The 25441-nt window shown below is 29.7% G+C and overlaps 1 protein-coding gene and 1 long non-coding RNA gene across 6 annotated transcripts; one reads left to right on the top strand and one right to left on the bottom strand.

The window, feature by feature from the left end:
* On the top strand, positions 1-24959 carry Nf1 (neurofibromin 1). 5 transcript variants are annotated; one of them, XM_033342705.2, is made up of 25 exons: positions 1-173; positions 3370-3694; positions 3789-4007; positions 4231-4918; positions 5195-5465; positions 5555-5932; positions 6018-6204; positions 6646-6687; positions 6841-6914; positions 7170-8041; positions 8460-8761; positions 8883-9444; positions 9546-10094; positions 10198-10392; positions 10654-12742; positions 13133-13273; positions 13348-13606; positions 13676-13791; positions 14777-14893; positions 17946-18005; positions 18437-18639; positions 19496-19682; positions 20033-20295; positions 21502-21672; positions 21831-24959. In XM_033342705.2, the coding sequence occupies exons 1-24, from the start codon at positions 114-116 to the stop codon at positions 21587-21589; spliced, it is 8247 nt and encodes a 2748-aa protein (XP_033198596.1). In that variant the 5' UTR covers positions 1-113; the 3' UTR covers positions 21590-21672; positions 21831-24959. The 5 variants fall into 5 exon arrangements, with proteins under 5 accessions (XP_033198596.1, XP_033198594.1, XP_076475762.1 ...); XM_033342703.2 differs by having other exon boundaries at positions 17919-18005; XM_076619647.1 differs by lacking the exon at positions 17946-18005.
* On the bottom strand, positions 18608-19502 carry LOC143302882 (uncharacterized). The gene is made up of 3 exons (XR_013058728.1): positions 18964-19502; positions 18776-18893; positions 18608-18692 (listed from the first exon to the last, which is right to left on the bottom strand). It is a non-coding gene; the product is annotated as an uncharacterized LOC143302882 (long non-coding RNA).
* Positions 24960-25441: the final 482 nt, after the last annotated feature.

Below are 25441 nucleotides of genomic sequence, written 5' to 3'. Positions count from 1 at the left end.
GCCTGCCTTGCCAGTCGACGTTCGTAAATGGCGACGTACCGATGTCGAATGCACGTAACGAACTGGTAAATCGTCGTACGTGATGACGGCTCGTCACTGAACATCGGACGGCGATGGGCACACAAAAGCCGGAAGAATGGGCGAATTTGCTGATCACACGTTTCGAGGAACAGGTACATCTCAGCTGTGACTCGAACTACGAATCTGTTTAGCATTCCTTTTTTCTTCTATTCGTCTTCCCTCTTCGTGCATCCTTCCCCCTTCAACACTCCTCTCTTTCTTATCTACCCTCTTCCGGTGCTTTCTCTTATTGCTTCTCACTCTCTTCCTCTATTTACTTTTCACTTTTGTGTTCTTTTTTAATCTCTTCCAGTATGGTGTCCTTATTCTCAGTTTCTTCTTTTTTCTTTTACTTTTCTATTTCTCGCTTCATTAGAAGATTATTCATTTAGAAAAAATTAATATTAGTTTTATTGCTTTTTGACGCTCCTCATTTTCATGAACTCTATCGAAAAAATGGCAGTTAAAATTAGGAGAAATTATTGAATTAACGATTATTAGAAAGACTGGCAACGGTCAATTTAATCGCTCATGTAAATTTGACACGATTTGTGTGTAGCAGTTCCTGGTAACCAAATGCAAGAATCATAATTTTCATTGGTGAGTGAAAAAGTTAAGGCATAGAGTGACACAAATAATATTGAATCGGCAATTTTTACATCAGTAAATTTTTTCTAAATATCATTTTTCAACACTCTGACAATCATCTGCTTCTCCAGAAAAATTCAATTCTTTCCATATTCTGTACGACGTGACACGATGTGACCAAGCAAGGTATGTATTTATGTATAGAACAATTCAATGTTTCTACGGATCAGCGATGGTGAATGGTCATGACCAACAATTGTTTAGGTAGAATTTCGAATGGAATAGTTAAAAATTGTGTTGTTTATGATTTTTATGTGCATGTATTTTCGTATTTGTTCTGTTTCCCTTAATTTTTTCTCCTTTATTAGCGGGGAAAGTATAAAAGATATTTTCTACACAGTATTTAAATATTATTTAATGATAGCGTCTGCTTTAGAAATGTAGCGATTGTACCTCATTCTCCATAGGTATTCTAGGATTTGCTACAAATGTAAAATAGATTTTAAATGACGCAATGACCCTAAATCAATCTCACAGATTTCACGGCAAATAAAGTGACATTTAGTATAGAAATTTCAATCGCTATTATTATCCCTGTTATTAGAGTAATAATTAATGATTGGTATCGTTATTTTTCTGGATGCATTGTCATTCATTTGTTCGTTGATTCGTTCATTCATGGGAAGATGCTTTCTCGCGGTCTCCTCCCTCTACACGCCGGGGAGTCCACGATTTGACCTTCGCCCCCTCCTCCCTTTCCTCTCCACCCCATTCAGTTAAGATACATATAGGGTGTTCTAAAATTCATCTACTATTTCAATAATTTGTTGACTATTATTTTATTATTATCAAAATAAATAAATTTCAGAACTATGCTATATATATATATATATATATATATATATATACATATACATACTTATTTATTTATTTATTTATTTATCATATATTATATTAAGTATATGTATGCTTGCAATTTTAGAACAATCGAATTTTTATTTTATGAATATTTAGAAAATTGTTCGGATCAATATCCGATGACAATGAAAATTCAGGTCATCCCTATCACTCGAAGTTAATAAGCTAAAATACATTTACAAAATGGAGATTAATTTTATTTCTTTTTTCTAACTCTCGTTAGTTTTTTTGAACCAGTTGAAAGATTATATTCTATAAATATGATGTAATTTTACGTATACCGTTTACATGAGCAATTTTATTATTTATGATTGTGCAAACAATTTATTACATAATGAAATTCAATATTTCATGCAAAAGAAGTTTAAGATTGAGTTAGGGATACCCTATAGATTATAGAGTTTTATTCCTCGTCCCGTAACCCCTCTATACCTATACCCTACACAACATCGCATCCGTCGTGTCACGGATACATGAATGAAAATTGCATTCACATCGCGCATGACTTATTGAAAAATTTGAATCTATGGTATACTTCAACGCACTTTAACTGACTCGCAAAAGTATGCCAACACTTATATTTGCACCTTTTAACAAGTGAAATCTATGTTATAGTGAACAGAATGATGTTCACTAAACAGTGTTCAATATAATTATATGTATATGTATAAAGATATGTATGCACATATACGTATAGCAAGAGAAAGGTCTCAAAATTTTATCAGTAAAATTAGAAAATGATTCAACGACATATACAAAATTTATAGCTTATTTATTTCAAATGCAGCCTACAAAAATATTTGAATAGATATATGTACATATGTATTATTATTTACTATTGTTATATATTACTTTATTTACATTAATATTTTTGCTTAGATCATCTTTGGCGACAATAATACCTCCAAGTCGTGTTATATACTATGAATTAATTTTATTGAGATATTTATATCAATAAAATTTATCATTTTTTTAAAGTAATACCTTTTTTCTTTATTTCTCAATTATTTAATCTCATACCAGACACTCTCAATAGGATTAGTATTTGGGCTCTGAAATATGTAAGGTGAGAGATGTATTACAATTCCAACAATATTCCCTAGATCATTATCTTGCTGGAGATAAAAATGTAGTAACAAGTCTAATTCTTCTATATCTTGTTTAATATCTTGTTCTTTTAATATAGGTACAGATATACTTGTATTTTGTATTTAATATTCTATCGATAAATATCGACAAATTTTCTGTACCACTAGCAATCACATACAATTTTACTTCATCTGTATTTGTGCAATTTTATTAGAGATAATAAAGGCAATTAATTATTTATTATTCACTGCTAATGATTATTTGTTTGGATAATAATTTTAAAAAATATCTTTTAAACATATCTTTTATATGATAATAAATTTTATGATTTATCAAATAAATACATATGTACATATGTATGCGTGAGAAAATGAAGAAAAGAGAAAAAGGGGAGGTTTATATACTATTTAGTTATGCCAATATTTTATATTTTAATATTCTATATCTAAAACTCATGAGTGTTATTAAATTTACTAATTTGCATTTTACATTTTGTACATATACTACACTAGTAATGTCATTTAAACTAATAGATAAGGTGTAATATAATGATACATGTGTACAAATTTATTACATTTCTGATACATTTAATTTCTAATTAATAAAAATATATAAATAACAAATTATTATAAATAGAAATTGATAATTTCTATAATTTCACATACAGTCATATATTTAAAATCTAATACTAAATTTCTTACTTTTTGTTCATAGTTGCCGTGTCACAGTTGTCAGACCACCCACTCTCGTATGAACGAAGAAAGAAACAAAAAATGTCTAATACAAATTTCTCGATACCGTTTCTCTCTTGTAATATCCAGCCTTACCAAAATACTTCAGAATGTTAATGAAATGGTGCCATCTATTGGGGGTCAACGTATATTTCATAGTACAGATCAAGATCGGCAGTGTTATGAATCTATTACCATTATTTTGGATACCTTGGAAAAGTGTCTTGCAAATCAACCAAAAGATACAGCTAAATTTGATGAAGCTATGAATGTAAAGTTTTTGCTTAAAGAGATATGTCAATTTATAGGTAATTATGTTTCCAGTATTATTAACATAAATGTTTGTGTGCAGGTATTACTTATAATGAGATTTAAAAACGTAAATAATAATATTATTTTTAGATATACCAAACGATAATCCACAAAATGCTCACTTAAAAAATTTAGCTAGCAAGGTTTTGTTTGCACTAAGTTTAAATTTCTTTAATGCTGTATTTAACAGAATATCATCCAGACTTCAAGAATTGGCAAAATGTGGAGACGAAACTGCTGACTATAGTGATATTGAATTAATTCAGCATATTAACGTGGATGTATATAGGTTAACGAAACTTTTAAATGGTAGTTTATCATACTTATTATTCAGTTATTACATACACTTGTATATATTATTGTATATATGAAATGTTTTTTATCAGATTATGTAGAATATATTACATATATATGTATGTGTATATATATATAACAGTTATTATATAACAGTATTATAACAGTTATATATATATATATATATATATATATATATATATATATATAATTATTCATACTGTCATTATTATTGCAGAAGCAATTCAAAAATTTAGACAGCTTAAAAAGTCAGTTCACATAGTTCTTATGAATTCTTTGGAGAAAGCAATATGGAATTGGATGGATACTTATTCTTATGAATTTGCTGAACTTCAAAAAGAACCAAATGAAGATCTGGGAAAAGCATGTGAAGAACTATTTGACATTCTTGATACATTTGCAGACAATAAAAAAGGAAGAGCTGCAGCTGTCTGGCCTTTACAAATTATGCTTCTAATACTTTCACCAAAAGTTTTGGAGGAAATAGTTAATGCCGATTTTAGTACTCTCTGTTCATCAAGACATTCAAAGAAAAAGCAATTTATTGACAGTATTAAAAAAGGCCTAGGAATGCATGGTAGTTCTAGTAGGCAACTAGTAGAAGCTGCAGCAGTTACTTGTATCAAACTTTGTAAAGCATCTACTTACATTAACAATCTGGATTCAAATAATGTTATCTTTATACTTGTTCGACATGTTATGAGTGATTTGATGGCTCTACTTTTTAATCCAGGGAAAGTATTTTCTCGTGGTCAAAGCTACGTTGCCCAAGACATCGATCTAATGATAGACTGTTTTGTTAGCTTCTTTCGCATTAAACCTCATAACAACGAAGTACTTAAAGTCTGCTTGAATCTGAATTATCCATCGACGTACCAGTTTGTCTTGGTTAGCTCATTATACAAGTAAGGAAAGAAATACTTTTGTTCATTCATAATTGAATATATCTATATAATCATATTTTGTTGCAAATACAAAATTATACATTACATGTTATAACCAAAAAGTATACTTCATGAAATTCAAGAGAATAATTTGTTAGTTAAAAATTTAAACATGTGATGATAAATTTTTGATTTATAATTGTAATGTTCTGAAAAAGAATTCTGTTATCATTATTTTAAATGAAATAAGTAATTTTTTTGATAATATTAATGTGGTATCAATAATTTTTATTTTAGAATCGTAACTCAACCAAGACTGCCATGGTGGCCTCAAATAGATCTTCTGTATTCTCGTAGTGCAGAACTTAGAAATATGTTTATTGATATTTTAAATAAAGTCACACAGAGTTGCATATCACATACACCATTACGAATGATTCAAAGTTTAACACTTAAAGGTAAAGAACAAAATAAGTACAGAGACCGTGGAGAAGAAGTATCGAGTTATAGAAATTTACTTTTATGGATGGTGAAACTTATTCATGCTGATCCTATGTTATTGTTGAATGTAAATACTTTATATAAAAATCCCAATTTTAACTCGCAAAAAGATCCTTATACATGTATGTATATATATGTGTGTTATTTATTTTACAGAATCAGGGAAAAGCTGGTCATGAAATTCAAAGTTCAACTTTAGAATTAATTAATGGTTTAGTTTCACTAGTTCATCAACCAACAATGTCAGACATTGCTTATGAAGCAATGGAAGCATTATTGGTATTACATCATCCAGATAAAATAAAAGCATGGAATCCAGAAGCACCAATGAATACCTTTTGGGATGTTAGTTCACAAGTTCTGTTCTCAATTTCCCAAAAATTGATTCAGCACCAAATCGTTAATTATACTTGTATATTAAAATGGCTTAGAGAAATATTAATTTGTAGAAATGCTTTTCTGGCACAAAATAAGGATTATGCTAATGTGGGTAGTCAGATTGCTGTTTGTAAGCAAGCACATATTAAACTTGAGGTTTGTTTAGATTTACAATATATTACAGAACTTTTTTTTAATATTGTTATATTTGTTTTTTAATTTATTGTTTTTTATTTTTCAGGTTGTATTTTTTATGTATTTGTGGAGTATAAATATGGAAGCAGTTTTAGTATCAATGTCTTGTTTTGCATTGCTTTGCGAAGAAGCAGAAATTCGTTGTGGTAGTGATGAAGTAGCAGTAACTTGTTTACTTCCAAACTATCACTTATATCTTGAATTAGCACAAGCTTCTACTGTGTTAATCACTGGTGAGTTTAAATATCCAAAATATTATTTCAATTTATCCTTCATATTAAATACCATATATTCCAAAGTTGAAGTAGAAATTCGAACCGAGAAATAAGTGTAAAATGACATTACAATCTTAATTTTGTTTTATCATACTTGTATATAAAGGGAATATTTCTATTTTTTAAATTATTTTATAATATTTTATTTACTTCTACATGAATATATTTTATGTAAAATCATAATACTACTGATATGTACTTTTACTAAAAATCTTTAAATAGAGAGATTAACATAAAATAGTATCTTTTTTAAACTAGTTTCGGTTCGGGTACCTACTAACAATGATTTTACTTGAATTCAAACATTCATTCATGAATTTTTGAATTCACTTTGTATTTTGATTAGTATAACCCTTATATGGCTGCAGTAGAGTATTAAAGACCTTGTTACCATAACAGCCAGCGGGGAAAGTAAGCTATGCTATCGTGATCATAATTATGGTAAGTACAATTCAAAATATTATTCGCATACATGTATACAGGACTAAGATCGTTTTATTTTTCTTTACTATTCTAATTATTATATGCAATAGTAGACTAATTGTTTTGTGATTAACATTAGTGCATTTCACAGGCATATTATATCTTTTTTAGGACGTGCTGCTTTACAAGAAAGAATTATGGTCTTATTGAGGAAAATAGAACACTGTGTAAATGGCATACAACCTGTATGTATATACATATAATATATATAATGGATATATACATATATACTGTATATATTATTATATTAACAATAGTAATATTTTAATTTAAGAATTATTTTTCAAAGAAAAATATGCAAGTTACATTATTTTAAAGATAATATAACATGGTGTAAATGTAACTTGTTATTATAAATAATTTTACAAAATTTATTTATTTAATGTTCCTTTAATGAGAAAAAAGATAATATACTCATAAAGTTTCTTTCTTCTTGTTAGGCTTGGGAAGAAACATTTAGAAATTGGGAAATAACTTCGCGGCAGTTAGTGACTTATCCCAAATCTAAAACAGAAGATAGTCAGATAGAATCATTTCATCGAAGTACAGGGAAGCGAAGAGCATCACACCAAAATTCAGAACATGAATTAGAAGAACAAATTAATGAGTGGGCTAATATGACAGGATTTCTTTGTGCTTTGGGTGGAGTATGTTTACAGAAACGTTCTCTAAATAGATCATTGTCAGGAATACCACCAAATTCAGAACCAAAAAGGAGTGCAAAACAACAAGAACCTACACCTTGTTTATCAAATCCAAGTCAGGAAGTGCAATATTGTACACAATTTGTTTATAATTTATTACGCCTATTAATTTGTAACAATGAAAAATTTGGCAATCAAATTCAGAAACATGTAAAAGAATTGGTTGGGCATGAAATGAGTCCTGCGCTATATCCAATTCTTTTTGATCAGATTAAAAGTATAGTCGAAAAATTTTTTAATCAACAAGGACAAGTTATAGTAATGGAAGGTAATACGCAATTCATTGAGCATATAATATTCATAATGAAGAATATCCTAGATTCTAAAACAGATCAACCTTCTGAATATCTTGGAATGACTAGCATAGAAGGAATGATGTTAGCAATTGTCAGATATGTTAGACATTTGGACATGACTAAACATTCTATTCTTATCAAAACAAAATTGTGTCTGCTAGTCGAAGCAATGATGAAAAGACGAGATGACTTGGCATTCCGACAAGAAATGAAATTTAGAAATAAACTTGTCGAATATTTAACTGATTGGGTGATGGGTGCTACTCATCAAATTACTCCATCTAGTAGTGGAGACTTGACTGTTTACACACGGTATAGATGACTTTTTTCTATGAAATATATTTATATTAAATATTTTCCTTTTTGCTTAATTTAATAACTATTTAATTATATATTATCACATGTACAGTGAAGATAAAATACCTATTAATATTTTATAAAATACCTATTGATTCTTTATAGTTGAATAAGAAAGCAATATTATTGAAACATATAGAAATGATCAAATAATTAATTAAGAATTAATATTAAAAAATTAACCATGCATATATTTTCAGTGCATTTAATTTATTGCAAATGCAGTTTTATTGTTTATTAAAAAAATTAAATATCTGTATTAACTTATATCAAGTATTTGGTATAATCTTATTATAATATTATATTAAGTCTCTGTCTAATATAATGAATTATACGTATATATCAAATATGTTTGTTTTATTTGATTTTTTAGAGATTTAGATCAAGCATGCATGGAAGCGGTCGGAGCATTGCTACGAGGCCTACCTCTTCAACCCGAAGAATCCGATCGCGGTGATTTAATGGAGGCAAAATCTCAGTTGTTCTTAAAATATTTTACTCTCTTCATGAATTTGTTAAACGACTGCAATGAAGTAACTGGTGAAGAAAAAGAAATAGTATCTCAACAACCATGTTTAAGTAGTGGCAAATTATCTACTTTACGCAACGCTACTATACAAGCAATGAGTAATCTTCTCAGCGCAAATATTGATAGTGGATTAATGCATTCTCTAAGTGAGCAAAATTATTCGTGACATTGATATTATTGATGTTATTGATATAACATTAAACATTATATTAAATGTTCCACCGACTTTTGCAATTTTTTATAATTTTAAAATTTTTATATTTATAGGTTTGGGTTACAATCCAGATTTACAAACACGGGCAGCATTTATGGAAGTTCTCACCAAAATTCTTCAACAAGGAACGGAATTTGATACATTAGCAGAAACAGTATTAGCTGATAGGTTTGAGCAATTGGTTCAACTTGTTACAATGATTAGTGACAAAGGAGAATTACCTATCGCAATGGCCTTAGCTAATGTAGTAACAACGAATCAAATGGACGAATTAGCACGAGTTTTTGTGACATTATTTGATGCTAAGCACTTGTTATCTTCTCTCTTATGGAATATGTTTTATCGCGAAGTTGAAGTTTCTGATTGTATGCAAACATTATTTCGTGGAAACAGTCTTGGAAGCAAAATTATGGCATTTTGTTTTAAAATTTATGGTGCCAGTTATTTACAAAATTTATTAGAACCTTTAATTACTCCTCTATTAGATGATCCCACTACTGGTTTTGAAGTTGATAGCGCCAGAATAGATGCTAATGAAGATATAGAAAAGAATGGTCGTAATTTGGTTGCATTAACTCAAAAAGTATTTGATGCTATAGTATCATCAGCTGATCGGTAAGTTATTAGAAATTGTATAGTTAATATTAATATAAATCATTTCTTAAAGAAATTTAGCTATTAATTGACATTATATTAGTTTCATTGTATTTTCACAGGTTTCCACCACAATTGCGGTCTATGTGTCATTGTTTATATCAGGTACTCAGCAAGAGATTTCCACAGTGTCCACAAAATAATATTGGAGCTGTTGGAACTGTAATATTTCTGCGATTTATTAATCCAGCTATTGTATCACCTCAAGAAATGGGTATTGTAAATAAGCCCGTACCTCCGCACATTAAGAGAGGTCTTATGTTAATGTCTAAAATTCTTCAAAATATCGCAAACCATGTAGAATTTAGCAAAGAACAACACATGTTACCATTTAATGACTTCTTACGTGCACATTTCGAAATTGGAAGAAGATTTTTTATACAGATAGCATCAGATTGTGAAACGGTCGATCAAGCTAATCATCCGATGTCGTTTGTGTCGGATGCCAATGTTCTAGCATTACATAGATTGCTTTGGAATCATCAAGAACGAATTGGCGATTATCTTAGTAGCAGTCGGGACCATAAAGCAGTAGGTAGAAGACCTTTTGATAAAATGGCTACATTATTGGCTTATCTTGGTCCTCCAGAACATAAACCAATAGATTCACAGTAAGTAACAATATTAAATACATTTCTTTTATTATACAAATCATTGTTAAGAATGCTGTTTATGCAATTTTCATATGTATATTTAAGTGTATTTATTTAATAGCTTACTTTTTTCATCGTCTTACGCTCGATGGTCAAACATTGATATGTCTTCAACTAATTTTGAGGAAATTATGGTAAAACATAATATGCATGAAAATGAAGAATTTAAGAGTATCAAGAATTTAAATATATTCTATCAAGCAGGAACTAGTAAACAAGGGTATCCAGTGTTTTATTATATTGCTAGACGTTACAAGTATGTACCTTATAAATTTGTTAATGTATGTGTTACAGATATGAGCATTAATTTGATTAATAAGGACTTTTTTTTATTAGACATTAAGAATTATTATTTCGTTAAATTATTACCTTAAATATTATATATATTTTTTATGTAGTATTTATATATTATACAAAATCATATAAGGAGAAACTTGATGAAAAATGTTTGGTTGTGTATGTATATTTGGATTTATAACTATGTGCTAATGTAATTTTGTTTGTATTTCTTTTATAGAATTGGCGATACGAATGGTGATTTGCTAATATACCATGTTATTCTTACCCTAAAACCATTCTGCCATTCTCCATTTGAATTGGTTGTTGATTTCACTCACGCATGTTCAGACAATCGATTTAGAGCTGAATTCCTACAAAAATGGTTTTATGTATTGCCTAAAGTTGCCTATGAAAATATTCATGCCGCATATATTTATAATTGTAATAGCTGGGTGAGAGAATATATAAAGTTTCACGATAGAATTTTGGCACCGTTAAAAGGTAATAGAAAGGTAGTTTTCATAGATGGACCGGGTCGTTTAAATGATGTGATCGATGTCGATCAACAAAAATTGCCTGGAGCTACTTTATCTCTTGATGAAGATTTAAAGGTTTTTAACAGCGTTTTAAAAATTTGTCATAGGGATACTAAGGTATCCGTAAAAGTTGGACCAACAGCGATACAAATTACCTCGGCGGAGAAATGCAAAGTATTGTCGCATTCCGTTCTCTTAAATGATGTTTATTATGCATCTGAAATAGAAGAAGTTTGTTTAGTAGATGACAATCAATTTACATTGACTATTTCAAATGAAACTGGCCCATTATCTCTTATACATCAAGACTGTGATAGTATCGTACAGGCTATAATTCATATAAGAAATCGATGGGAATTATCACAGCCGGAATCTGTATCTATTCATCCAAAGATAAGACCTAAAGACGTACCTGGAACATTATTAAACATGGCGTTACTGAATCTTGGTAGCTCGGATCCAAATTTACGAACAGCAGCATACAATCAACTGTGTGCTTTAACTGCAACATTTGATTTAAAAATAGAAGGACAACTCTTGGAAACATCTGGACTTTGCATACCATCAAATAATACTATATTTATTAAACACTTAAGTGAAACCTTGGCTGCAAATGATCCTCATCTTACACTGGAGTTTTTAGAGGAATGTATACAAGGTTTCAGATTGTCAAGCATTGAGTTAAAACATCTTTGTTTAGAATATATGACTCCGTGGTTAAATAATCTTGTACGATTTTACAAGCCAAACGACGAAGGAGGGAAACGTCAGAAACAAGTTACAAAAATTTTAGAGAAATTAATTACATTAACTATTGAGGAAGTGGAAATGTATCCAAGTATACAAGCTAAAATATGGAGCACAATCGGAAGACTACCCGACTTAATAGATACAGTCTTGGATAATTTCATTCAACGTAGTGTCAGTTTTGGACTTGGTTCTCCTACAGTTGAAATTATGGCAGATACCGCCGTAGCTTTGGCTTCTGGAAATGTTCAATTAGTGGCAAAGAAAGTAATAGGAAGACTTTGTCGAGTTGTCGATAAAACTTGTACTTCTCCAACACCATTATTAGAACGACATACAAGATGGAATGACATTGCTATTCTAGCAAGATATTTATTAATGCTATCTTTTAATAACTGCTTGGACGTAGGAAAACATCTACCATATTTGTTTCATACAGTGACATTTCTAGTTTGCTCTGGAAGTCTGAGTATGCGTGCTTCTACTCATGGTTTGGTCATTAATAGTATTCATTCGTTATGCACCTGTAGTTCACCTTCCTTTTCAGAAGATACTTATCGAATATTACGGATGAGTTTAGATGAATTTTCTCTTCCAAAATTTTATTTACTTTTTGGAATTAGCGAAGTGAAATCTGCTGCGGGTACAGCATTCAGATCTAGTTATAGACATTCGAATGAAAAATGGTTTAGCAACGAGCGTAGCGTTACAGGAACACACGATAAAGAAAGACTTTCACTAACCAGTTTAGAAATTATTACTGATGCTCTTCTTGAAATTATGGAAGCTTGTATGCGGGACATACCACACTGTGATTGGTTAAAAACTTGGACTTCTTTAGCAAGGAATTTTGCTTTCTGCTTTAATCCCGCTCTTCAACCTCGAGCTTTGATTGTTTTCGGATGTATTAGTAAAAGCATAACTGATCAAGATATGAAACAGTTACTAAGGATATTAGTAAAAGCACTCGAGAGTTTTAACGATATCACTTTGTTGGAAGCAATCATTATGTGCCTCACTCGATTACAACCTTTGCTTAGATCTGTAAGTTATGTATTAGTTTATTATTTATTATTAATTTATTATTAATTATTTATTAATTACGTTTTGATTAATTAATTTGTTTATTGTTACGTATCAATATATTTCAAGGAACATGATGTTAGTGCAAATTATGCCTTTAATATATTATTAGAGTTAAATCTTATATTTGTATTATACAAATTAAAGTTTATTCTATTATCATAAAGTTCGGTAATAATTATTAATAAGTATCATTAACATAATAATTTCATAACTTTACAACAGTGAAGTTGTTGGAATTTTAATTAATTTAAAATTAATTATTTATATTAATATCTAATCTATATATATATTTATATTTAATAATATATATTATTATAATATATATTTATATATTTCCATATTTTCAAGGAATCTCCCATACATCGATATTTATTTTGGGTTGCAACATCAATTCTTCAATTAGACGAAGCTTCTTTATATGCCTGTGGTTTAGCACTCCTCGAGCAAAATTTACACACTTTGGATTCTCAAGGAACTTTTGATGACAAAGTAAGGATTTCTGTATTGTATTAGATAATCATATTATGTGTTCATCTTTATTATAAATTGCATAAATACTTCAGACCTTGAAGCAAGTTATGATGTCAACACGAGAACCTTTAGAATGGCACTTTAAACAATTAGATAATGCTGTGGGACTTTCGTTCAAATCAAATTTTCATTTTGCTTTGGTTGGTCATCTATTAAAAGGATACAGACATCCTACACCTACCACTGTTACAAGAACAGCCAGAGTATTGACTATGCTGTTAGGTATTGTTGCTAAACCATTTAGAAGAGACAAATTTGAAGTCACACCAGAAAGTGTGGCATACTTGTCTGGTAAGTTTATGTAAAATTTTCTATTTATGAATTGAAATTACTAATTATTATATATTTATATCTAATTAGCGTTAGTATCTGTATCTGAGGAAGTGCGGAGTCGATGTCATATTAGACATGCTGTGACCAAAACTGTAGAATCTGGTAGCACAGATTACCTTGATATTTTGCTTCCACACAGTACAGTAAGTTATTCTTAGAATTTTTTCATATTAAAACCATATTCTAAATTTTAAGTAGAAAGTATTCAAGACATGCATTATTTATGACCATAAATGTCATTTAATTGCGCATTAATCGGAATTACTTTTACTAATACGTATTTGAACTTAATTCAAGTAAAAGAACGAAAAACAGTTTGTATATTTCTCGTATAACGAAATGATATCTTGTTATTTAAAGATAATTGGGAAATTTGCTTTTCTAATCTTTTTTTGCTTATTATTAATGATATATTGTCTACTGTTAGATCGTGCGTAAAAAATGGCTTGTGTGAAAGAATTTACAAGAATTTTGTTAATTTGATGCAGTTATACATAATTTGTTGTTAATTACAATTTTAAAGTTATTTTCACATCGTAATTTGTTTTGTCTGTTCTGTATACATAGAAGTATATAGGGTGTCTAAGTATTAAATGATCAAACTTCACAGTTTATTTTATGAGTAGAAATAAGAAAAGAATATTATATAAACATAGGTCTACAAACATTTTAAAAAAATGTTACACAAGAAATATGAAATCTAAAGGCAATAGATGAATATTATCATGAAAAACGGATTCATCGGGGAGGACACATTGTTCGACCAGCGAGATTGTCAGATTTTGCACTATCTATAGTCAACAAGAAAAGTGTATCTTACAAGAATTGATTCGAAATAAGAACCGATTCGTGATGCGTTCAGTGATCTGAAGCAAAATAAGTATTAAATGCGGAGAGTAACAAACTCAATCCTATGTTTATATAATAATTTTTTCTTGTTTTTACTTATAGAAGAAACTAATGAGTCTGATCGTTTAAAATTGAGACACTCCGTATACGAAATATCCTAATTTTTTTCATAAAATGGCATTAACTTTTTCAAATTTCAAATAAATGTGTACATGTATCGTACATTTAATATCAGAATATTAAAGAAGTGATTTTGATAAATTAAATATTATGATGCAGGATACGTCTAATGCAACATCAAGTAATCCTACTAATCGTCGACAAAAATCATGGGATCTTCTTGATCAGTCTGCGCTCACTCAAGCTAGACAACAAAAACAATATTCAACTCATCAGGTATGTTTTATTTATTAAGTACGATTACATTTTACAAAACATGTAAAAATGATTTATAAAGGCATTATTTATTTTATAATGCATTATGTATTACAGTATCCATGTTTTATTTAAAATTTGTTCAGGATAATGATAATCACATCCAAGAAAATGTACTTTTCAGTAGATTGTTTTTATTACTTTTGTTTTAAATATTACAATAACAGTTATCTATAAATGAATTGTTTTTTGCTGAAATTTACTACTATTTACTTATATATTATACATTTTAAGACAAGAAATTGATTATTCGTTAAACAAGAAAAGATTATTATTTTGTAAGTGAATTATATAGCTTTTTTAACACGTTGACTGCCACGACACCCATATTCGGGTGTCAGCAAAGTTTCTGGTCAGGCCGCGTAACCCATACTCGGGTGTCGCTTATTTGACTACTTGCGAACGATCGTCGTAGGTATTTGAAAAGATATTCCATAATAATAAATTGTTAACTAATAATTAATTGTAATAATAGTTGAATTGTTATAAAATAAAAATACGAAAATGGTTTATTAAAACAATTATTTAGAATGTAAAACTTTAAAGCATTCTACACATAGCTGAGGTTGGTCGGGATAATTTGAACAATAAGTTGTTGTTTTCTTCAAATTCTTTTGTGCCTTTGTTCGGTCCATTCGACGCCTTTTATTTGCATAACATAGTTTGCATGCGCGTCCAATGCTTCTTCCGGAATTATTTTTTCGAACGGCGATATTATGCTGACTCCGTCGAAGACAAGGATTTTTTGTATTTTCAGACAACCCTAATAATTTTGCAACTAATAATTGTCTAAATATTCTAATATTTATATATTTTCTTGTTGCAATTTTGTAAACCGTCAAAGCGAAATTCCCAAAAAGAATTAAATGCCAAGTTTTCTGTACCATTTGATTCCTTTTCTAATTGTGGTGGCATAAGAAACCATTTGGTCGGAATAATCTATACCACACTTTCCTTCATTATATTCAACAACAGCTAGTGGTTTTAATGTTGCGAACAAATGAAACGAAAGATCATTCTTGAGACCACCACTTGAGCGATTCACGTTACTAAAATATCGATGGGAGCACCTAGCAGAGAACGCTTGGTACTACTGTACGCGTGGCCTGACGGAGATTTCTTTGAAAACACGCGTGATAGTCAACGTGTTAAAGGTGTGTAACTAAATATATATATATATATATATATATATATATATATATATATATATATATATATATATATATACTTATATATATTATATATATATATGTATTATATATATATTACTTATATATATATTTTATATATATATATATATATATTTATATTTACATATATATGTCGGGTTGACGTTGTAGGTAGGGTTGTGGGTGAATGAATCTTCATTGAAATTAGCCATCGTTGTGGTATAACAAAGGTACAGTTCATTAACACAAGTATGGATGCTACAGACTTGACAATTAACGACTGGGCAGACTTGACTGGGCACTCGCGACCCTAATGACAATAGCCTCGGGTTCGATAACGAATCCGCTGTCAACGGGATAACGAATTTATTGTTTCGTCAAAGTCTAAGTTGGACTAACATAGATGTTAGTCTAACATAGATGTTAGAACGCGAGAAATTCACTGATTAAAACGCCACGTAACTAGTTGCTGAGAGCGCACGAGAGAGAGTGTCTCTCCGGCACGGTGATGCTGCAGAGGAAAACTATAATGGGGTGTGTCTAAGGGCATGAGATCACCAGATTCGTGGAGAGAAGCCTTCGTTCGGAAACTGAGGGAAATTGACATTACTGTTAAATGGTCAATTTCCATGTTGGTGGTTAGAGAAGGATGCTAGCCGTCCTTGAGGGAAAGTTGTTAGCGGGAAGCGTCGTTCGTGAGAAAAAAATAAAGTTCCCCTATCTTCCCGTAGGTAGAACAAAGACTGTTTATCTGTTTGAAGGATTTTAGTTAACTAAATCTTAAAATTTATAACTGGTTCTCGGGCTAGCTGAACATGTACCTTGGAGATGCGTTGACATCTGGTGATCGTCTTGCCCGAAGAATAGGGTCTGCGTGTGGCGAGTCACAGGACAGAAACCGTTGGAATGTTTACTATGGAGTGCCGCTACAACTATTTCTTTTTAAGGAGTGCTATACTATTACCCCATATCTTTGTTAGACAAAACGTTTATCCCCTTGACCGCGGCTACGTTCGGCGACTGGTTGTCGCCTGGAGCCCATGCTCACTATTACAAATATTGAACAAATGCAATCGGATTGACTAAAGAATCTAGATTATAATTTTAAGGGTTTTTTCCAAAGTTCCAAAGGGGAGGCTCTGGTGTTCTTTCATCTCCGACATATATATATATATATATATATATATATATATATATATATATATATATATACACACTTAAATACAAATGTTTGTATGTATATAATAAAATAAATATGTAGATAATTACACATAAGTATATATATGCAGCTCTTGATGTATTTGTATATTTGTAATTAATTTCTATTTCTGTTTCTATTTATTTCTATTTATATTCAATAATTTACTACATCTAAATTCCTTAATTTTACGAAACTTGAAATGTGAAAATAGAATTAAAAAATAAGCAGATACAGTAGTTAAAAATATACTAAGATGATGTTTTGAAAATTTATAATTTATGTTGCGAATTGTTCCAAAGTAAACAAAATAACAAAAATATTACTAGTCTAAAAGTTAGTAGATACAAAATATTCATGCATTATAAAATATAATCAAATTTAAGGTTTTAAATATTTTATAGGATATTTTAAAAGTGTAAATTCAATTTTACATTAAGTAATATTGTTTATTGTTTTATATTTTTGAATGAACCTGTGTTTACTCTTTCGATGTCTATGTTCGCATCTACCTATGTCTACTTTATGTCTGCCTGGAAAACACATTGTAACTTGTCCCTTATACACATCACGCTCCATCAATTTGTACAATAATGACGATGTATACGTCATTAACAAGACTGGACGGATTTTATTTAAAACGCAGCGATCCTTTTCTGTACCAACTGCGAAGGAAGCAAAATCGAATGAGGAAGTTGAACCAAAGGTATTATTTACTCATCATATATATAATCCTCATAAACATCTTTTTTTAAATTTATTAATATCTAAACAAATACGAATGTACATATGTATGATTTCGTAACATATGTACAAATAATATGTTCCCATTATAGTAGTAGCGATAAATAGCTGAAAGAAATTCAAGACATTAATTGAATTTAAATAAGTTCAATGTGAGAAAATTAAACTTTCATGTAACTTTCATTTATACGTGCATTGACATAAAACTGCATAAAGTAAGAATCCATACCAATATATCATTTAATTTTGCCTTATAACATTTCTGCTTCAATCGTTTTAAAAATACCTACCTACAGCTTGACTCTTGTTATGTGTACTAAAATTAAGGAAATGAAAGTACGAAGTAACATAAAAGGATACGTATAAATGGTAAAATTTCTATAATTCATACAGAATCGAAGTGCCAGAGTAAGCGTGAGCAACGAAAATAATATATTGCTTGATCCAGAAGTACTGACAGATTTCTCAACTCAAACTTTGGTTCTAACTGTTCTGGTTACTTTAGTTAAAAATTCAACCGATGAAAACGAACAACGGATTCTTTATGAATATCTTGCGGAAGCCTCAGTGGTGTTTCCAAAAGTCTTCCCAGTAATGTAAGTTTTTATCTTTCAAAATTTTAAACAGATTATATATACGTTGAAAGCATCTACAGCAATTACATTAATAGTTGTTAAGTGTTACAGTAAGTTAGCGTGATTTTTATAATTTTAAAATAAAGATGCATTTAACTGTTTATTACGCTGTTCCTTGTAAATATTCAAAACATGAGGGCACATGACTTCAGAGGACAATTCACTACTTATGTAAAGATAGGAGTGAGATTTACAGAAATAGTATAAATTTGTTCCTGTGTTAATAAATAACATTAAGAAATTCGGAATGTATATTGAAGGGATTCCAACGAAATCGAACAATACCTGATAGTTCTGAACGGAAAAAGAGATCTGTTACAGCCATTTAGTAATTTGTATTTATGTCGAGAGAGCTCGTTTAAAATGATTATTTAATAATTATTTACATATAATTATTAGATAATTATAATTAAATACTATGAAGATAAATGAATAATTGATTCTATTCACAATTATTTCACTTTGTTTAATGAATTTGTTTCTGTCAAGAATCCAATCCAAGAATTCATTTAATATAATGTAAGAAATTAGGAATAAGAATGCAACAACCTCCATGCAATAGACTCTGTACCTAGAGTACAAATAAATTATTATTATTATTTATTATTATTAATTTGTTTCTACTTTTTTTCGTTTCACAGCTGTATCTTAGCCTTAGTTGAAATATAAAATAAGTATGAAAAACAGTAACATGAACAATTTGGTTTGCGAGAAATGATATTTAAAATAACGCATATGCTTACTGAGACATTTAATGTTACAGAATTCCTTAAACGCATGCTTAATATTTTTTAAATGAATTTAAATCTGTTTATAGTCATAATTTGCTTGATGCGAAAATCAACAATGTATTATCCTCTTGCCATGACCAAGGGATATTGAATTCTGTACAAGCAATTATACAAAATATGATAGCGTGCGAGGATACAAGTCAACAGCAGTTACATTACTTACAAAGTTGTGGTTTTGGTGGATTATGGAGATTTGCAGGGCCATACACAAATGTAAGTACCCATCTAGGGTGAGACGGAGATAGTAGTGCAACCGAAAAGGGAGTAATTTTTTGTAATGAAACAAGTAGAAAATGTAATATAAATTTTTTTGCCCGTAATACGCAGCAAGTGATAACGAACACGAACTGTCAACCGTGTCATGTCGTTACCGATTGTTGCTGTTCGAGCTAGCTTTTATGAACACAGATTGATAATATAGTACTTGACGAGATATAGTGACTTAAGTACTACAACAACTTCTTTGCTTTTTTAATTTTTTACCCGAGATCACCCAATAATTCAAGTTCCACGTAATCTTTTTGATTGTTGCATTTATAAGCTTACATTGATGTATGCCGTAGTCCAATTGTACAGCCGAAAGCGCTCAGTTATTTGTTAATTGCCTGGAAGCCATGGTGGAAACGTGTTTACCGGTAGATGAAGTTGAAGCCTTAAATAGCAATGAAATCTCGAGTGAAAAATGTAAACGATCCGATAGTCATCAGTCAGAAGTCGCACAAAAAAAAAAATCTTTAACTCATGGAGGAGATCGGGCGAGTTCTCGCGCTTTTTCGGAAAAAATGGACGAAACTTCTCGGAGTAGATCTTCTTTTATTCACATAGAGTAAGTGAACAATAACGATTATTATTCGAGGCTGTCCCAAGTAAATATATCGAAAGATACATATATGTATATAGGTACTACGGATAATGTTGAAACAGGTTGTAAAATATGAAAGAGGACATACATACATGTATAACATACTTACATTTATTCTATCTTGCAATGATTCTGAAAAAAGTACTATGAAGGTTAACTCCAGATTCAACTCAATGCCAGATTCTTATTGACTAAAATCCTCATACAGTGGCCTTGACGCCGTCGGAGAATCTTCGGGATTTCCAATAGGATACATGGTGCTTCTCACGCGCCGTGCTTAGAGTTCATGGAAGGAGTTAATAGGACTCCGTCATTGTATTTTCAGTTTACAATGCTGTACTGTAAGATCCACATCACACGCTGCTTATTACTTGTCAGTGACAATTGAGAGGAATCAAATCTACAACCTTCGGGCAGAAAGTCGGCATTCTACACTCTAAATATTACTTACTCATGTGATTTGCAAACGTTATTCTCGAAATAAGAATTTTCAAAATTGGCATTATGTATATCTGATATTTACAATGGGAAGATTACTCGATTGGACTTTGTACTTATATCATAGTTACCCTAAAAAGAACCGATTTTGTGTGTGAATGTCCTTGATAAGTTTAATAGATAAATGTTGAAATGCTTAATCGTTTGCTTGGAGAAATTTATTTTCCTTTGAAAGAATTCTTTATAATCTGTAATATTGCTACTGATAAATTTTTATTTGCTTACGTTTCATATCGTCAAGTATTGTTGGGAAATATTGTTCCTTAAATGTCGCTAATGCTAACAACATGTTAACTTCGAAAGTCGATATATCTTGAAAATGACTTGTGCAAAAGATATAAGTAATTTACTTACAAATGTTACACAAGTATTTTGATGGCAATTACAAGAACATGTACTAAAAAATATAGATTCTAATTTTAATACTTGAAGTTAACTTTCACAAGGCTTATAAAGGTTATAATAAAGTCAATGAATGTCAGCATGATCCATTTCTCTTAATATCTTACAGCTTTCGTGTGGAATATTTGTTTATACGTTTCATTTTTCGAAACATTTACTTGGGGAAATATATTTTTATCATATAATACAGTCGTATATTGTTTTAAAAAAGCATCTTAATATAATACTTTTTAAGAAAATTTAAAGTATTAATAAAGGTAGTAAATTTAGTCACAGTATAGATAGCAGAGAAGATGTTTTATTGGATTCTGTGGGTCAAGGAGAAAATACGAGTAGTAGTAACAATTCACAACCTTAGCGATTAATATGTGAACCTAAGAAACAGTGGGGTAAACATGGGCGAAAAGGACAAGTTGGTCGGAAGTTGCAAAGACAATTGAGGTACGTTTAGTTTCGAAACTTGCATGAGAACCATAGTAGCGGTGCATGATGATGCCTTCATTTTATTAGTGAATAGAAAACAGCACTGCCCTAAGTAATAACTATATTGAAATAATGCGTTTTTATAATATTAAGATATACATATGTTTTCAATTTAGAAACGCAAATATTTTGACTCCATGTTATTGCTGCAACATGTCGAATCAGTTTAAGCCAATGCCGTCCACTTCATGTTAATGTACCCACTGGAATGGAAACAATTAAGCGCAATCTGTTAGTCGATTATTATTTACGATTATTATTATTATTAGTCGATAACTTATTTTGTTATTAGCAACATATTTCGATGGTTTTGTATTATCCTTAAATTTACGTTTAATACAACGATTAATTGTTTCTATATTATAGTGATAATATAAAAAAAAGTTACGCAATGAGTCCATCATCGATTTTTAATACGTCAGAGTTATGTTTTGTATAAATAACGATTTTTAAAAGTAAAATTGTTTAAACTTTTGTAATTAGACAATTGTAATTAATCAATATATATAATATTTCATAGTTTCATGGCGATAACTGAATATTCATGGATATTTTCATTCCTTTACAACTAAATATTTTTATATCATCTGTCCCTATTTCTAAACAAATTTAATATAGTCCCGTGTTATTAGAATAAAATGATTATATAAATAGTTTATCAGAGAAGTCCAACTATATGAGTTCATTTCTTGGTAATATTTAGTGGAAGGAATGATATTATTTTCTGATAGAAGTTATGTTCCAATTAGACTTGAGGTTAAGATAACAAAACAAATAACGAGATTGTTGTTTTATGTTACGGTAAAATGAAGCGATGATTGAATCGAAAGAAAATGTATGTTTAATGAAAACATTATGTTATGGGCACCAGCAAGTCAAATTTTTGATGAAAGAATTCGATTGAAATTGCAATGAAGTAATGAAGATACTCAAAACGCTTGTGTAAATAAATACAGGACTTTCGTGTACAAGAATATAAAGATATACGTGCATAAAGATATAATATCTCGAGAGGAATGTATTTATAAAAATAACTAAGAATGTTCCATGTTATCACATTTACTACAAAGAAAAAATGCAGTTTGACTAGAATACGATTCTGGATCAGTGCAAAATCCCTTAAACAGTATGTCACAGTCATGTATGAAGAACTTATATTCTTTTCTACATAAATATATTTATTGTTTGAGTGTGATTGTATTTTGTTCGAAAAAGCAATAGGGTACATGTGCGTTTTGCGCGATTGCAATTGCAAAATTCGCGTATGTTTATAAATAAAATTTCGAGAGGGTCGGGAACTCATCTCTCGAATATCATAATACAATTGCAACTCCTTGCACTTGGCCGTTATTTATGAGACATGTGCACATATTTTTATATTGTTAATGTTTAGTGAATTTAAACAAGCTTTAATTCAGAATCTTTTCCTGTTAATATAATATTTAACGATATTTATTCATAATGGAATATTAATTGAAAATATTCAGATATTCAAAAGATATATTAAAGATATCGGAGGAAAAGTGGCAAGGAGTTGACAATACAAAGACGTTCTGGACCAGCATATATCCGGTGCATTGGAGGCTCTTTTCGTCTCAGGATGCTCGAGCAACCGAACGATCGGTTATTTTTAGAGTTCTCAAAACAAAACACCAATAATTCTATTGTCTACCACTTATTAAAGTACAAAGCAAGACACGTTATTTTTTTCCGAAGCGCATAAAAGCATGTAGGAGAGACAATTTATTAGTAATTAGTGAAAAAAGAAAAAAAACAAATGGTAATGATACAAGCGTCGATTTTTCTGTCGAATATCAGTTACGAAAATATGAAAAATATATACATTTAATATACATACACATAATAGGTTGATCGCAGCAATAGAGTACCCGTAATGAATTCGATAATGCGTTTGTACATAGTATATAAATATATTATATGCAGGATGTTTCGTAAGTTGTCGAACAATATCTAACGGAAAATTCAATGAAATTATTAGTTACGTTTTCATGTATTGTATAATTGAGCATGGTTTTATTTTAATATTCAATAATTTGTGTAAAGATTTAGTTTAATTACAGGGCATGAATTTAAAAGTGCCGATTTTTTTTAAATAATAGACTTAAAGCTTACGAAATACTCTATATATAGGGTATTTCATACGGTATACATATACATATACATGTGTACACCATATTTGCAGAATACTAATTTAAATTAATAATGACAAGCTTGTCATGTTTTCATATGACTACTGATTGTTAATTTTCTAGGAATCAGCAGATAAAAAATTGCCCATGTAACGAATCTAAATAATTATAATACTGTCATTTTCTTGCATGTTGTACGCTAGATAACAATATTTCTATTTCGCTATAAATTTAGTCCAAAATGCAATCAAAATTGAAATGCAGTCCGTTTTCCATTTGCTTTGTCTGTCTCGTTTTATTTATACGTTAGAAAGAATCAACTTTTAAAAGTCGATATTAATTCTATTACTGCTTGATACTGTCTTTTTTGTGATTTTACACCAAAAATATAAATGCCATTTTATATCAGAATTTAACTAATTTTTATGGTATTGAACACAAATATGTAAGGGAAAATGCTAACAGTAAGAAAGCTAATGTATCTATTTTTTAAGTATCTTTAATTAAAAATTAACATTCAATAGTCTATCGAAAACAGTAACAATTGGTTTACTCATTAAAACACGAATGTCACATGTTAAATATATCATATCTTATGAAATACTCTCAATATACAACACATAAATACACTATATAAATATTTGTATAGCACGTACGTATTTTAGAAATTTATAATTTTATGAAAACGAAATTGTTTCAAAATTGTCGAATAAGAGAATATATGTTATTATTAGGAAATACGTTCTATAGATTATTCGTATGTTTACGTCGAATGTTAATGTAAGATATACAATCTTCTAAATGCTTGTACTTAGATATTTTTGGCGCATCTCGAACGAACTGCGCTACGAACAAAGCATTGTTAATCTAGTTAAATGTTTAAGTGTTATATCTACTTAGTTCGTGCAGTACTCGTGACTATAAAACGAGAGATTCCTTGGACAGAAATAAAATAATTCTTAATGGTTTCACATTTCCAACATTGGAATTATCGAATTCCTTGTCAAAGTTGAGTAAATAAACCAATCGATGTTAAAAGAGTATATTTACAACAGATATTCTAGACAAATATACTATCTTAATGTTTCCGAATAATTTTTTTCTCCTTCAATTCACTTCCACTGACCTTTATATTTATTGATATAATAATATCGTATGCTGTATAGACTTAAATATATTATATTTTTAATTTAATAATCTAAACATTTAAACGTGTTAAGTTATCATTCTTTCTCAATATGTCTTTAAATTTATCGCTTTTAAAGTGTATTTCCTTTTGATGAATGCGAGCCACGAAGTTCCATATTTTATAGCTCCGTTTATTTAACTAAAAAGTTTAATTAGTGCTTTATTAAATAAATGTCTGATATGTAAATTCATTCATCTAAACGTGAGCTACTATTATACGAATCGACAAATCGTAAATAGTAGGGAGAATTAGTAAGCTCATATTATATACATGTCTAGGGACTACTTGTCCCGCGACAAGTTCAAATAGATGGAATTTTATAGTATATGTATGTAATTCCAACGCGAAAATTGGTAAAGTTAAAAGCAAAGACAAGGTGCTATGATCA

Source organism: Bombus vancouverensis, chromosome 6 (assembly GCF_051014615.1).
Source record: "Bombus vancouverensis nearcticus chromosome 6, iyBomVanc1_principal, whole genome shotgun sequence".
Taxonomy (NCBI): Eukaryota; Metazoa; Arthropoda; class Insecta; order Hymenoptera; family Apidae; genus Bombus; species Bombus vancouverensis.
This window is presented reverse-complemented; position numbering and strand designations above follow the sequence as displayed.